Source organism: Triturus cristatus, chromosome 4_1 (genome assembly GCF_964204655.1).
Source record: "Triturus cristatus chromosome 4_1, aTriCri1.1, whole genome shotgun sequence".
Taxonomy (NCBI): Eukaryota; Metazoa; Chordata; class Amphibia; order Caudata; family Salamandridae; genus Triturus; species Triturus cristatus.
This window is the reverse complement of record NC_140585.1, coordinates 34,538,440-34,555,005: the sequence shown is the minus strand read 5'-3', so window position 1 is coordinate 34,555,005 and position 16,566 is coordinate 34,538,440. Positions and strand designations below refer to the sequence as shown.

At 47.8% G+C, this 16,566-nt stretch overlaps 1 protein-coding gene across 3 annotated transcripts in view; it reads left to right on the top strand.

Moving 5' to 3' along the window:
• Window positions 1-16,566, top strand: part of LOC146839389 (uncharacterized) — a 136,116-nt gene that overhangs the window by 62,434 nt on the left and 57,116 nt on the right. For all 3 annotated transcript variants that reach the window (XR_014981065.1, XM_085651415.1, XM_085651416.1), the window contains exon 3: window positions 11,389-11,608. Coding sequence is in view for 2 of the 3 variants with exons in the window: in XM_085651415.1 (XP_085507541.1) it covers window positions 11,389-11,608 (220 nt within the window). In the remaining variant the exon portion in view is untranslated. The remainder of the gene's footprint in view (window positions 1-11,388; window positions 11,609-16,566) is intronic.

The window sequence follows — 16,566 nt, the reverse complement described above, 5'->3', positions numbered from 1 at the left end:
GCACTAGGCCTGCATGCTGTGCGCAAGGACTGACACAGGACACATGGTTAGGGGTAGTGAGAATGGCCACGAGCACGTGCGCTCGGCCTTTCTATTAACCGCGTCACCTGACACCGTGACGTCTGTGGTGGGTGGGTGTATAGTGTATTACTAGGAGTTAGAACACTAGAACGTGTCCATGCACGGACACTACAGGTTTGAGCCATATTTCTCTGAGTTAGGGGCATATTATCAAGCCAGGCGATAAAATTATCGCCGCTTTAGCGTCAGAAAACTGCCGCTAAAACGGCGATAATGGGCTTGATAATATGCTACAGAGAATTCCAATTGAAGCCCATGTTAGACGTCCTTCACAGTTAACATGGGCTTCAATTGGAATTCCACAGAGCATATTATCAAGCCCTTTATCGCCGTTTTAGCGGCAGTTTTCTGCCGCTAAAGCGGTGATAATTTTAACGCCGTGCTTGATAATATGCCCCCTAGTGCTTCAGTTTTAGGCCCTACAGCTCGGAAATGGTGAGCTGTGTTTCGCTGCTTCTGTTTCTGAGCTGATGCTTTTTTTGTGCAGCCGAAGAGCAGAGGGTTCTGTGCGTTTTCTTTAAGCGTCTCGAGCGCGCACGGTAACTCAAAGAGGTGAATTAGAAATCGTTCGGGATTTTCTTTCCAAAGCAAAACTTGTTTTGTGCTGAAAGTTGCCTCAGGGTAACGCACAGCAGCGCTTCGTTACTCAGCATCAAGGGGGTGTCCCATGGGACCCCAATACAAAGTTGGCTGAACAGCCTAGCATTCTACAACACTAACAGTGACGTCTATTCCAATTCGCTGCCTCGCTCCTCCCGTCTCAAAGATATTCGAGGGCCATTCAGGAATCATGTGGAGACGGAACACCGAGCTGCTGGCCCGCAGCTTGAAGAAGGTATAGTCCCGGCCGGGGTGGGGCAGCCAGCTTCATGACCACAATTGCACCTTTACTAATGTTCCTCTGTATGTTGCAGAGGCTGTTATTTTTGATGACATGTCTGCGTTTGAAGCTGCTTTTTGCGGGAGGGCTGGATGTTGGGCTGATGGAGCCGGACGCTTTCATTTTTGTGAGTTGGGCGGGCCACCGGGACTTGTATTCACAAATTTTAATTCTTTCTCCTTTCCCTCTTGTTTCTTGATGTATTGACTTCTATTTGGTTAACACTTTCTCATTGTTAAGATGGAGTGGCAATGACAGTGAGCACTCATGTTTGTACTGATATAACGTACTAAAATGGTAAATAAAGTTTAAAAAAAGGGGGGGGTGTCCCATGGGCGGTACTCGGGTGTGCCATGCCCCCATGGTTTTGACACAGAGCACTATCTCTTAACAAGCAGACAGGATTTCACACACAAAATAACGCCACTTTCCAGCTTTTATTTCTTTTAGCGTTTCCTGCTGCAGATCAGGGCATACAAATTCTCCCTACTTCCACGGATAGAGTAATTTCACAGATGCACGCACATGCACTCATCACACACTTGGGCCCATTTCACTCACATACACTCGATTACTCTATCAGCACTAAACATGGAGAGAGAAAACTCCTAAACACCCTGTATCTACAGTAAGGTCAATGCGATCAGATTGTTACTGTCCTGAGTCATGATTTAAACAACAATAATCACATCAGAGTATTCAATAAACAACAAGAAATAACCACCAACACAGTAATTCATAAATGATATTTTATCTAAAATTAGTTCAAATGAAAGTCAATCAATAGCAAAATCATTATTCTCATAGTTACCTATTCTAGCTAAATGTCATAAATGGGTCAGGACAGGTCTCTCAGTAAAGTCTCCCGAGTCGCCGTCCTCACAGCATCGATCCTCACCAACGCAGGTTTGGGAAGAAGTGGCCTTAGACCCTCCCTAGTCTAACAATATTTATAATAGAACTTGCAAAATAAAGCAACATAAAAAATTCTAAATGTTCATTGAATCACCAAGCGAAACGAGCAGGAAAGGATGTTGCATCGCAACATTTGTAAGAACCTCCGCTCAGAAAAAATCCCAAAAATAAAAAGACGGAAGAAGGAAACTTGAGTTTTGCAAAAGATACTTTCATGAATATATTTCCTCGGAACCATAGCGAAACCACCGCTGTAATCACAATGTTCATTGTGGCTTTCTTTCCCTCCAAGGACAGTTGGAAGCTTGCCTGGAGTCGCTGTCATCACGGAAACTTTCTAAACTCCAGCAGAAGCCATGGTCAGATGACTGTCAACCATGTTCAGCAAGGCCTTTTCGTCATATTTTTTTTCACTCGAGTGCAGGCTGTAAACGGCAGCCATCTTGTTATAGGCCAAAACAGACCATCTTAATTAAAAGAGACACAAAACAACGTTACCACAGCATAATAATAAAACAGTGTTAATCCCCACTAATACCCTTATGTGTATGTAATTATCTAGCCTTTTGCAACACAATAAAGCATTAGTACACGTTATTTCAAAAGCGTTTCGTGCTTTAAACAAATAGCACTTAGCAACATTCATTTAATTAAACCTGCACATTATTATTAAGCAACATATATGCATTCCCACGTGTAGTTTCTCTTGTTAGTCATATTGGTTAGTCAAAATTTCTCACAAAACCAATAATTATCGATTATAAATTAATAATTTTAATTATGACATATAGACAAAACCGGAGCTTAAAACTCGATAAATTTTCAACAGAAAACCCTGCTCCAGCATTCCCACTTTGCATGCGCAACGCTCATCATGCCTGCGATGCATCTGTGACAGGGCGAGGATGTGGTCCTAGGCGCACACTATGTGCTCCCTTGTCACTGAGCGTGCCTCCTGTCAGCCTGATTGACTGTGAAGGACTGAGAGAGATGAAAACAATAAGATCATAGAGTCTTTACCTGTGTCTGCCAGAGAGAGTCCACTCTCTGCCTTTTTAAACTGCTCTGTCAGTTCCCTGAAACCACACCCTTCATGGACGTTGGATGTAATGAGTGTGTACTACACTGCGTGAGTAGAGGAAGTGTGTGGAGTGTCATACATGTGGCCAAAGCCACACTGGAATCCATCTAGTATTTGCTGCATCCAAGTGGTACATAGTAAAACCCAGAAGTGAAGAGCCTTGGGTCCTACTGGACAAAGATCCGTGTGTGGCCTCCCAGGCAGAGAATACTGCGGATACCTGCTTCGGCCTCCTAAGAGCTCTAAGAAGGACGCTCACGTGGCTCCCTAACGTAGGATAGGAGTCCAAGGCCTTGGACTATCTTGCCTAGACTACGGCAACTCTCTCTCTTTAGGGAGCCCGCTATCTGTCACCAAGAAGTTGCAAGTTACCCAAAATGCCGCGGCGCGAGGATTGCCGGTATACCTAAAACCAGCACTCTCAGCCTTTGTGAAACTTCATTGGCTGCCTATAAATCAAAGGATACGATTCAAAGCTCTATGCATCACTCACAAGGTAAAATACACGCCTGCTCCACATATCCCTTAGCTCCTCATTACCCCCTACAGCCAGTGCTTAATTTGAGCAGGAGCTTTCCAGTGCTGAGTACCGGCACTTTATTGGTTTCCGGTGCTCGGCACCGGCACCTAATTGTCATCACCACTCTTATGACACTCTGCCACAAGGTGGCACTGCTCACGTAATTTAGAGATGAGCAGTGTAACTGTTGTTTAGGGAAACAATCTACAAAAAAAAATGACTAATACCTGCCTCCCCAGCCATTCCTTTAGCTTTGCAGACCTTGAATAATCTGAACTGTCTCATTTACAAGGGAGAGAGATGGTTAGTCTTTGTTTTGGCAGCAATGACAGGGGCAATGGGTGGTACAAGCTGCAGTGTCCTCCCGGTCAGAGCCCTGGCACTTAATGTTTTACAAATTAAGCACTGCCTACAGCACTACTAGAGAACTGAGTTCGAGCAACTTCTCTCTTCTTGCCGTCTCTAGAATCAATAGAATAAGAGTTGGGGTCACTCGTTTGCATATCGTCTTTTCAAATGTTAGAACTCTCTACAAATTCACCTCAGGACAAATGGAAACCTGTTCAGTTTCAGAAAGCAACTGAAACCCCATCTCTTCATTTAACCAGCTCACCTCCTCACTAGTCCTGTTGGCGCTGGGAAGCCCGTTCTTTAGGTAGCCGTGCGCTTTACAGAAACCCATTAGTAATAATGATATGGAGGGAGCTCAGACAGGAGGTGTGTATTGCAAGGCTACTCCAGGGCATTCCAGAGATCCTCTGAGGTGGGTCTGAATTGTTGGGTGGCAGACAGAAAACATAATGCCAGTTTGAAGACTGAAAGTTTTCCCCTGCCTGAGCCATTGTTCACTGGAAGGGCTACCCCAAAGATTGAAAGATAATTAAGGGGGAAAGACTCTCTTTTGTACCCTTGTTTTGTGTCTCTGCTGACTTGAGACTCCTAGCTGCACCCACCTTCCTCCTAGCACCTTGCAGTAGCGGCCAGCACGGATTGGGAGTGGTGAGCCGTGGAGGGGTGTTGCTACATTTTTTTTTTAAATAAACGTACCTTCTTGCCGCTCTCCCGCACGTCGTCTCAGTCTCTCCTCTCTGGGGCCAGAACAGAAAGCAGCCAGGCTCCCGCCCCTAAACCAGTCACAACGCTGCAATGCAGCATTGTGACTGGTCGGAGCACCACGGATCAGCGCTCTGCCAGGGGATGCAGGGGTGGGCATGTTCTCCACGCAGGCTGTAATGCAGCCTGCATGGAGAACAATCAAAGTGCGCATGACTGTGTTGGACGGCCCCGGAGGGCCGGCTAAACAGTCATTGCACCCTTGGAGCGGACAAGCCACTCCTCCCCTGCACAGCAGGAACAAATACAATGAAAATACCCTCGAGTTATTATCATTGAATTTGTTCTTTCTTTCACTGCTTTGCAGCAGTGGGGCGACACCCCTCCGCCTTAGCAGAGGAGCCGCCACTGACACCTTGTAGAAAAGACCTTGGCGTGATCAGTCTAATTGGAAGAAGCCAAAGGTAAGAACTGGTCTGAGAGCGGTCTGAAAATGTATTATAAAGATGGGGCAGACACATACAGCCAGAGTGGCAAGACTTCTTTGCCAGAACCCAGGGTCTCTACATCCATGGCAACCAGAAACTCTCTCTGCTCGTCAGTTGGGGGATACACCATTAACTCCCCTTGCCAGGTTCAGGAGCAGAAACATGGAATCTTATCTTCAACAAAAAATGCCAGGACTGGTTGTCTGGACCCTAAGAGCTGATCGGCTCCTCAGGAGGGCCTTGTGCTTTCCTTGCGCGAGGGAGAAGCTGCTCAGAAGAAGGGAGAGCAGGAAAGAGACAAGGCAAGATGAGCCAGAGATGACCTCGGCAGCACCAGGGAAGGACCCACACTGCTTTGCAAGGGTGGGGCCAAGAAGCCCCTCAAGTTACCCTACAGTATTGTCATATTGTGTGCCCCCCATGGACATAGGGTATTGAAGACCTCAAGTGTGTCCAAGTTCTGCACCAACAATCAACCAGCAAGACGTCAGTGCAGAGAAACTGGCCCGCTGTCTGCGGTCCCCACCGTAGCAGTTTCATAGGTGAAACTGAGCTGCGTTCCGAGGGCCCTGCAAAAGATTAGCGTGAGTAGCGGAGGAGAACCACAGTGGCAAAGAGGCCGGCATCGGGATCTGTGTATTCACCAGGTGAGGGCATTGAGCTTGCTGGAGTGGTGGCCTTTCAGTCTGGGCCAAAGAAAATTCCAAGCCCCAACATTCACTTGTTGCAAGCAGCGTACGAGCGCCACAGCCTCTTCGATTGGAGCTAGTACTGCCTACGCTCACCTGTAACACCGTGCCGGGGCTCATGCATCAGTTGGCTGGCCAGAGGTGAGATACTGCGGTCTGTGGTCCATGGAGCATGCAGTGCACATCACATACAGCAGCACAGTCCTCTCGAAACAGCAGGACATGCAGGTGCTGCCTGCCCAACTAACACAATCAGACAGTGGCGTAACAATAGCTCCTGTAGTGTGGTGGTGGGGCCCCCCGAGCTCCTGGGGACCCCCTCTGGCACTGTGCACGGGCAGCAGGCACCTGGCCTGAGAGCTCTTGACTGGGCCCAGGGGGCGGGCCTCTATGTACTTAGCAGGGGACCCCCCTCAAGTTTTGTTACAACACTACAATCGGACTAACAGTCATGGCACTGTTCCATCTCAGGGCACCCGAACGGCTGTGAGGAGGGTTATGAGAATGAATCCTACTCTAACAAAGAGGGAAATACCACCAGAGCCACCCACAAGTACTGGCTGGGCATTTCATTACAGACTTTTATTGGTTAGCTTAAAGAGTTCTGAACCTCTAAACCCTCACCACCTTCCTGAGTAAGCCATGGTCTGCTTGACTCTCCTGAGGGTCAGGTACTAAAGGGGTGTACATAGTGCTCAGCTTTGGAGTCATTACTAACGTTAAACTCCAGGACAGGGTGGTAAAAGGCTCTTATTGACACAATCTGAACCCAGTAACCACAGTATGCCTGGGGACTTCGGATGCATGTGCTATTGTGTTTGTTGCTGAGATCCATGTGCAACATGCAGGTGAAATAGCTCAGTGCATTATGCTGTCAGTGCAAAATCTGCATTTAAAGGTGTAAGTTTAAAATCCTTACAGGACTCACTCAAAGGATAATTCTACCGCAAGCAAAAAATTGAACACCATCAAGTTGACTACTAAATAATATTGTTTAAGAAGCACCAACACATATTAAATTTTGCATCGTTCTGAGAGCATTAATTAGAAAGATAGCAGAATTAACAGATTCCTCCACAGAATAACCCTTAAAAGAAGTGTTTGGTTATTTGTGCACAAGTTAAAGAGGGTACCTATGAGGGTCTTCGAACCATTAGCTCGAGATAGACACATTCCGCAGAAAAGAAATTGTTGAAGTGATAGAATCTTCTGTTCGGCTGCCCCAGTGTGCATAGTGTGGAAGCCGAGGGAAGCTCGAGAATGTGTGTGGATTTGAGGGCACTTGACAGTAGGAAATGCGTGATTTGGTACTCATTATGTGATATAAATGACATGCTGTAAACTATGGAAAAAGGTGGAGAGGTTTGGCACGCTCCACTTAACACCTGCATATTATGAAACACAATTATAGACACCATAAACACACTTAACATCATTTCTGACTCTGTATTTCACATGCGGAAATGTGGTAACACACCTTGTATTGGCTGCAAGCCTGTGTCAGGGACTAATGGACATATCTCTCAAGGGAATTCCCAGTCATCTGTTTTGAAGATGATGTTCTGATGAGCACTCAAAATGTACATAGTTGAAATAAAGTTTCTAAGTCTGGCCTATTTGTTCCACGTGTTTAGCAAACAAAGGATTCAGCTTAAGGTAGTGTTAGTTAAGGGCACCCTTGAGTCTAAGGCACCCAAAGTCAGCTTGCAGCTCAGAACTTTTCTGAGCCTTTTGGAATACTATATAAAATGCATAAAACAATTCAGACTTTGTGAATCAGGAGTTCACTTTCGATGCCGGTGACATATGGGTGGCTCTGATGGATAAATCATAGGACTTGGTGTTCCTAACGGAAACATGGATTAAGGAGAACTCTAGCCTGACCTGAACCTGGATGTCCCCCCGTTCCTGAATTATATGCGCCAACCGGAGTGGTGATAGGAGGGGGGGAGTGGCTATCATTTTAAAGGACTCGTGGGAGATCTCCACCTCGAAACTGAATACAACAGGCAACATTGATGGTTTAACCTTCTGTATTAAGATCTCGCCAGTCTGCTCCTTAGCTGGGCTATTGCTTTTAATACCACCAGACTGTCCTCATACCCTCACACCAGAACTGTGCAATACCCTTGCTTAGCTGACTTACACTATGCCAACTTTACCGTTCTAGGAGATTTTAACTTGCATGGCGATGACCCATGTTGTACCCAGGCTTCTCACGTAAACTTGACTCTTACCGGTGTCAATCTCACTCAGTACGTTACTTCGCCCACCCACACTGGAGGACAAACTTTAGACCTAATCTTTTCTAACATCCAAAATCTGGAAGGGGAGGGCGCCCTGCGTTAGTTTGGACGGACCATTTCCTTGTTCCATTCCCTTTTGACATGAAGACCAAGCAATCGCCGAGCAGGAAGCGAAGCGAGTTAAAGAGAAATAGGAAAAATATGGATACCTTACAGGCATGGAAGCCACTGCTGTCGGAGGATCCCGAGAGAGACTCCTCCTCTTTCAACTCCTGGATCACTGCCACCCTGGATACAGTGGCACCACTTAGGTCAGTCACCTCCGCGAGAACTTCACCGCCCGCCCCCCTGGTTCTCAGGTGAACTAAAAATGGAAAAGAGCAGATGCAAAATGTTAGAGCGCTGCTGCAGAAGGGCCTATAATTCTGCTGCACAGGACACTTATAAGGAGGCACTGAAGGAACGACACAAGTCAATGCGGAGCGCAAGGAGAGAATACTTGGTCCACCGCATAGAGAGCGCAGGAAACTCTGCAAAATAAATATTTAAGGGGCATATCAGCAAGGGCCGGCGATAATTGTCGCTCAGCGCTCTTAGCGTGAGGATAATTATCGCCGGCCAACTCTGAATTTTATCGCGGAGATAGCGTGCTATTAGCAACGCCTATCTCCAAAGCGCTAAAATTCAGAGTGCAAGCTGCCAAATGTGCGATTATCGCTGGAAATACAGCGATAATCACACAACTTTTGGCGATAGCTTGCTGATAGGGCCCTCACATACTTAGCCATGATATCCACCTTCCATAGGATATCATGGCTAAGTCAGTTTCAAAGCAGGCGTAAGGAAAGCAGTGATAACAGAGGCTATCGCTACTTTTCTTGTCGCTCTGCTGCTTTGCGTGAGGCTTGATAATAGGACAAATGTCGCTTAGCGACATTTCTCCCGTTATCCTGGGGAGGAACACCCACTTTGCATCTCATTAGAGATGCATAGATGGGCGTTAAGTGAAATGGCGATAAGGCAAGGCTTCACGCGATAGCATGACCTTGCTGGTAAGGCGATAAAATTATCGCCGCTTTTCGTCCGAAAACGGACGCAAAAGCGGCGATAATTTTGAATCGCCTGCTTGCTGATATGCCCCTAAGTTTGTTAGATCTTTCAACCAACCCGGCAGCATCGGAGGGTTTCACCCATCCACCCCCTCCCTCTGTGTAAGCCCGGCAGACTTCTTTAAGGAAATAATTCAAAAACTGTATTCCTCATTCCTGGCGAGGGCAAAGGATTTGACTATAGAGCATTCTGGTGCTTATAACACCTCGAGCTTCCTCAGTGGTTCGCCCTGTCACAATAGAGGAATCTCTGGCCGAACTGCAGAGATGCAAGTCAGGTTCTCCTGGAGATCCGCACCCCCCTCTGGCTCACCGGCTTATGAGAGGCCACGCCCAGAAAAAACAGGGTGAATTTGTTCGCGGAAGAGCACAACGTTACGAGGTGGCACGTGCCAGCAGAGGAGAAAGTAATTATTTCTATTTATTTTATCAAAATCTCCTGTGGAAGGCAGTGAAAGTTCAAATGTGTGTCAGAAACTGATCTGCAGGCCCGTGACCCACTGGCCACTCCAAAGAGATGAGCAGGTATTAATGAGGGCGACCTTTGGTCAACGTTGCAAGCTTGGCCTGAGCGCAAGGTAAACGATGGAGAAAGTACATGTCGGGAGCGGGCAAAAAGAAGCCAACTAGGGAACAAGAAATACAGATAATTTCAAAGACTATGCTCAGGTTAAGTAACAAATTCAAATTTAATGGGAAAATTAAAAAAAAAGAATGGAAAGGAAAACATTAGGAAATAGTTAAAGGTATCAAAAATGTAATATTTGAGTCTTGTGTAAGCCTCGCTGCTCTCCCTGGCGGGGTGGGTGCTGGGCTGAGAGCACAAGTCCTCTCGCAGTCCATTCAACAAGTACTTCTCACAGAAATAAGTCGTGCTGGCCGGTGCAATTAAACCCGTTTATTAAATCCAAGGCAACATCAACATGTTTCGGCCAGTACTGCCTTCACGGTAACATTAACCGTCCCTTCTATTGTGTTTTTATGAGCAAGTGTCTTAACAGAAACAAGAAACTGTAGCATCAAAAGTTGCAATGTGCACAGAAAGAGGACAGGGTGGCACTCCAGATCTTACAGTTTTGCTTTATACATTTGTTTAATTTATAATTAAAATATAAAAACAATTGCACAGTTTTTAAAAGAATTTTCTGAGACTTTTTTTATCCAACTCAAATCCTGCCAAAGTGGGTGACCTAGTTTTTTTTTGTTTAAAATAAAATAAAAAAATATTTCCTCCATTATAGCTAAAAGTAATAGAATGGAACATTGCTTAGGGAATTCAAGAATAGGTAAGACAGTGCTTAATTTGAGCCAGGGGTTAAAGGCGGGCCCACTGGTACTCGTTTTTAGGGACCAGCACTTTTTTTTCCTCAACAGACTTCGATCCAGAGCAAGGAAGAGAAAAACACAAAAGAGGGAACGGAAGGGAAAGACTGGAAAACAGTGACACTGAGAAAGCAGGAATAAAAAAGAACCTGGAAGAGTAAAATGAAGAGGCAGGTGGTGGATGAAAGACTAAGCGGCCTTAGTATTCTGCCCCCCGACATTCAGCAGCAATGCCCGCAGGCTTCTGAGCAGAGCTTTGGGCAGCAGTACTTAGGGGCATATTTACGAGGAAATGTCGGAGTGCAGAGGTGCGCCAAATTTGTCAGCGCCGTACTCTGACATTTTTAAAATGCAGGGATGCGTTGGATTCACAAGAATACAGTGCCCCCCTGCGTTTTTCCTAGCTCTGGCACTAAGTTTAGCTAAATAATCACTAATGGTGATTTGTTACTTCTGTGTGTTGCATTTTACAGCACGTAAACAGTTATGAAAGGCGTTTTGCTCTGTCGATATGAGCTGCAGAATGCAACACACATAGAAAAAGCAAAAAGAAGGAGACATAAACGTATTTCTCCTCGTTGCACCATTCTAACGCCTGCTTTTGCATGGAGTTCGTTTTTGGCACGGCCTCAGATTTACAGATCCTTGTAAATCTGTCCAGCGTCAAAAAGCAATAGGTGCTGCGATGGAACGCCCACATCAGCATCCATCGCACGCCCCTTTCATGCCGAGTGATGCGTGTAAAGGGGCCGTATTTACAAGGCTGCGTTAGGCCACATGAAGTGGCTTAACGCCTCTTGGTAGATATGGAGAAGGGCACAGCGCCACGGGAATGTTGGTAAAGTGCTGCTCTGGTGGCGAAATCCCCTTGTAAATATGCCCCTCGTTATGTTAGAAACTAAGCATGACATCAGAAGCAGCGCCATCCATGCCTTTTCTCTCTCTTGTCTCTCCTCTCCTGCCACCTCTTGCCTAACCCCTCTTGTCTCTCCTCCATACCCAGGACACTGCGGATGAGACCACCAGCCCAGCCGAGGAGCCCCCCAACTCTGCTGAGGACCCCTCGAGCCCTGGTGACCAGATCCCCAGCCCAGTTGAAGAGGAGAGGGAGGCAGAGGAGCCCCCTCAGAAGGAGTCAGGATCTCCTGAGACCTCCCTCTCGGAAGGCCCTGGAAGCCCTGAGGTGGCGGAGGGGGGACTGAAGACAGGAGACTCGCAGCCAGGTGAGGGGAGGCCAGAGAACTGGAGGGATGAACATACCTGGAACAACAGAGGAAGCAAGCAGTGTGGAAAGCTGTCGAGCAGTGGGGATCACTGTGTGTAGAGTGCTGTGGTGAAATGTGGAGCACTGTGGTGAAATCTGGAGTGCTGTGGTGAAATGTGGAGCGCTGTGGTGAAATGTGGAGTGCTGTACTGAAATGTGGATTGCTGTGGTCAAACGTGGTGTGCTGTGGTGAAATGTGGATTGCTGTGGTCAAACGTGGTGTGCTGTGGTGAAATGTGGAGTTCTGTGACGCACTTTGGGTAAGGGTAACACTTCCAGTGCACGCACTTCAGGACACAGGGACAGGAAGCAGGCTTTGGTGTTGCCACCATTTTACGTAAAAGCAGCTTTACGACCCACGTCAAGGGTGGCTATGTACAGTACATCATTCATTCAACGCATCAGAATCGAGTGGAGGTGATTGTGCCCTTCGTAACACACCTAGGGGCTTATTGACAAGCCCCTTACGCCACCAGCACATCACTTTTTTCCATGTTCAAAGTGCTACATCAGTGGCGCAAGGTGCTTGTACATAAGCCCCCTAGTGCATCAAACATTGTAAATTTGATGAACTGAGGGGCATATTTATGCAATAGTGGCGCAGCGCAGTGCAGCGTAGCGCAGCAAGTCATCTTGCTGCGCTGCACTGCGTCACTGGGAAATGGCAGGAATGCGCCGTATTTAAGGCAGATGGCGCATTCCTGACTTCCCCCTGCGCTGCACTCTTACACCATGGGGCACGGGGCCAGCATTGCATGCAGGATTGTTTTGTGCAGAAAGGGGCACTTTCCGCCTTCTGCAGCACACATAGAAAGAGGAAGTCACAGGGAGAAATAAAGATATTTCTTCCTGTTACGCCTCACCTGGGAGGTGCATCTTTCTGGCGCATTCCCAGGTTTACATGGTCTTGTAAATCTGGGAAGGCTTCAAAAACCAAGGGAGGTGCGTGGGAACACCCACACAACTCCCACAGAAGGCCTTCCCAGGATGGAGTAACGCAATGTAGAGGTTTGCGCTGCGTTGCTGTACTCCAGATTTTTGGGGCTACTCAAAGGCTTTGCATGGCTTCAAAAATCTAACTTAAGGTTTGCATCGTTCTTGCACCACGTTGCATGGTGTAAGAGCGACGCAAACCAGGTAATAAATATCGCCCTATATCTACGAGGATCATAAGACGATGTGAACCATGATTCTTTGGTGGCATGCAGTGAGTTACGAGGCAGTTTTTCAGGAGAGTCAGTATTACCTCAACAATCTCTGTGGACTAGAAATGCATCTGGAACCACAAGTAGGACCAGGGAAGTCACAACACAAAACAATTTCATCAGATGTTCATCATCTCCTAAATTGGACGATCCGGGTGTCACAAAGGTCTTGTCCTCAGGAGCAGCATCCTCCCTGAAGACAATAAACCTCTGGGGCTTGAGAGGCATGTCCATGGGGTCAGGGTTCATTCCTTGGTTGACCCAGCCGCCACCATCGTGTTTCGACTGATAAAGAGTTATCACACATGCCGAAGAATATCAAACTCTATCCGGCCAGAGTAAAGATTCACGCAGATGGCTCGAAGTTGTCTTCGCCCTGTAAATGTTACTTCAACACACATGTCTGGAGAAGGGCATCGTGGTGGACTAGATGTCGTTGCTTTTCACGTGGATGCTCAGCGGGCGTCTTGCTTCATTTCAGGTGAGCCGTTAAATGGGGTCATGTCAGGTAATCGACTGACTCTTCGCAAGAGTCTCCTCATCGGCATAAGATGAAGTTGGAAATCAGTTCCCTAAATTAAGTCAAGATTTATGAAAACCTACAGACCGACATCAGAGTTCATCTTGATGAATCTATTGGTCCTGTGACCGAGGATTTTAGGTAGGCCTGGGCTAAATTTCCGTTCCGCTCGCGGAAATTGCGATAATGTGACATTTTCGCGTTCCGCGGAGAGCGCGAAAATGTCAAAATTTCCACATTCCGCAGCTTAGCGATAATTTGGTTCTTGCTCGCGCTGTAAAATAATACATTCTCGCGCGCGCGATCGCCTTACCTGAATCCCCGCGTTCGCCGACAAGTTTTCCCGATCCGGTCGCGTTCTCCACGAGATGTTGGATTGTTGGTAGCCATTTGCGCTGTCTCGCGACAGTTCGCGCCCGCAGTAACGTCATGCGTCGCGCGGTCACGTCTTTCTTCTCGTGATCATGCACCGCGAGAAGAGTGAAAACAAGATGGCCGCGCCCGCAAGCAACCGCATGGGTAAGTTGGCGAGCCGCGAACACGCAGAAAATACCGCGAATGGGCGGGAAAAAAACTTCCGCATCTTCGCAATATTTCCGCGTGTTTGCAGAGATTTTAAACATTTTCGCGATAATTTGCGAAAGTCGCTTTCGCAAATTCCGCCCACCCCTAATTTTAGGTGCATCTTGAAGAATATCCAGACCAAGCTGAAGCTGGAATTAACAGTCTTCTGAAACAATACGTCATTGAGCCTATAGACGGCCATACCCCAGGGGCGTCTCGGGTTGTTCCTGTGCCTAAAAGGCAATTGGGAGGACTGACCTGCATCTTTGTTGACATGTGACAGCTTGATATTGCCACACAGAGCAGAAGGCACCTTCCTCGTTGACCACACGATCCACCAGTTAAACAGGGTAAAAGGTGTGTGGAGACACCTTATAAACTGCCATTTTCAAGATGGTGGTCTCTCGGTAGGATGTTATCAGCAGTTCCCAATCCAAGATGAAGTAGAGTCCTTTCTGTGATGTCACCTTCTGTTTTGAAGCACATATAAGAGACTTTGCAGATTATGGATGCGTCGCAACACACTTGTTCCCCTACTGTTTCTCAAGTTCTTTGCCCCTTGTTACCATTTTTGCCCCTGATTTCTAATTCCAGTAGCTGGAACATCTTTTGGATTTTTCTTCTGGTTATTACGCTTGTCTCTTTTCCTTTTCCATAATGTCAGAGAGAGTTGGTGCTGATCCCTCTTACAAACTGCTTTGCCTTTCACCCGGCACAGCTTGGACCACACTGTTAAAATCTGGCGCAAAGGGATGAGATGTTATCATGAGAAACCCAAAGCTGGCTGTAGAATTGCTCTCCGCAACTACAAACAGGTCATCAGCCCTGCCAGAGCCTCCTACGACACACCCATGACCACTGCTTCAAAGAATGCTCCTTCAGATCTGTTTGCCCCAGTGACAGAGCTCAGTCGCCCATTCCCCACATCTCATTCAACAAGCACTGGTCTGGACACCTCAGGGTCTCGGGGCTCCTCCTGCACCTGAGAACGCTGCCAAAAACTTTCAATAACAAACTTTCCACTTCTGTTCATACGAGTCACGTGGCGCCCATATTTTCGAATACTTCGAATGTACATATAATGTTGCCATAATTCCAACTTCCTCCAGTAGAACAGTGGCGCGGAATCTCCTCTCCTGCCGGCTTGACGAGGGGAACTTCCTTCATCTTGCGGCCTCCTAACCATGTGCTTCCGCGTTTGCAGAGAGCACAGGAGGCCGGAGTCGCCTGGTTCCTCACCTTAACCTCAACATCCCAAGACGGGTCCCTCCCAGAGCTCATCTGGACGCTTTGCACCGGCTCCTCGTACATGAATACACAATGTTTAGAGCAGTAGTCAATTTTTAAAAATATTTAAGAGCCAGGTCCTTGTCGGGAGGTCATTGCAGCTCGCACCACCCATTACCCCTCTACCACAGCCGATGGCGGTACTGTTGTGTTCATGTGAGTGGGTTGAGCCCACTACGCTCACCCCATGAGTGGTGTTCTGTAAGTTAACCCTTGCGGTCGGATCCCAATGGGCACGGCTGTGACGTAGGGAGAAGGGATAAAATAAACGGATCTGGGGCATGACCTCATGGTCGTGAAGCACACATGTGTAGACGTTGCCTTATTTCCCCAGCTGCACAGTATCATCATTTAGAACCAGGCCGCTGTGCAAACGTGGCATGCAACACCTGGAGACGAGGCGGTCTGAGCCCGCCACCTACCTTGTCTTCGCCTGCCTCGAGCGCCCCACCGTGACGACCCTCCAGGGCCTGGGATTCTTCTCTTTGGTGGCACGCAGTTTGGTGTATGACACTGCACCGAGGGGCCGAGAGCTCTGCTGGTGCTTCCCTCATCCCCGCCCTGCTGGCACATCATGTGCTCGGCCTCCGCTGTGTGGCCCTGCCCATCCTGGTGTGTTCCGGGCAAAGGATTCTACATTGGAGCCTGGGTGCCGTGTGCCGTGTGCCGATCCCTGTGAGGGTGTCCTGGCCTGTTGTGCAGGGCGTGGAAGTTCTGCGGATCTCATGCCCGCTCCAGAAATGCTGAGGGGGCATGGCTTTCGCTCTTCGTGACCACAAGGTGGTTTCTCATCATTTACATCACTGCAGTCTGTCTGGGGTAGTGGCTGTGCCAGGACTGTTTCTTTCGTTGATACTAAAGAGAGGAGTGGACTGGACACATCATCTACAGAACGACCACAATGACAGCCAAACCCCCGGTGGAGCCATTCCTGGTTGATGGCCCTGCATCGGCGCAGGCTGCAAAATGGAAGGACAGGGCTGAGTGTTTGAAGACCTACTTTGCAGCTATAGACCTAGATGTTGACAGATGACATCCCATGCTCTTCCTTTTAGGAGGGCCAGCTATACACAAGTTGGGAAAGTCAATCGCAGAAGCTGGACCACCTTTCACGTATGGCACATTGAAGCGATCACTGACAGCCTGTTTTGAACCACTAGCAAACCCTCACTACGAACCATTTTTGCCGCATCAGGCCAGGCAATTACCGAATGAATCTGTTGACCCTTTCTACGCCTGCCTGAGACAGTCGACTAGCACCTGTGCACTACCGTTCCAGGAATGCCCATGGCGGACATGCTGACCATGGGTAGGACAAAAGAACTTTCCAAGGTGCAAACC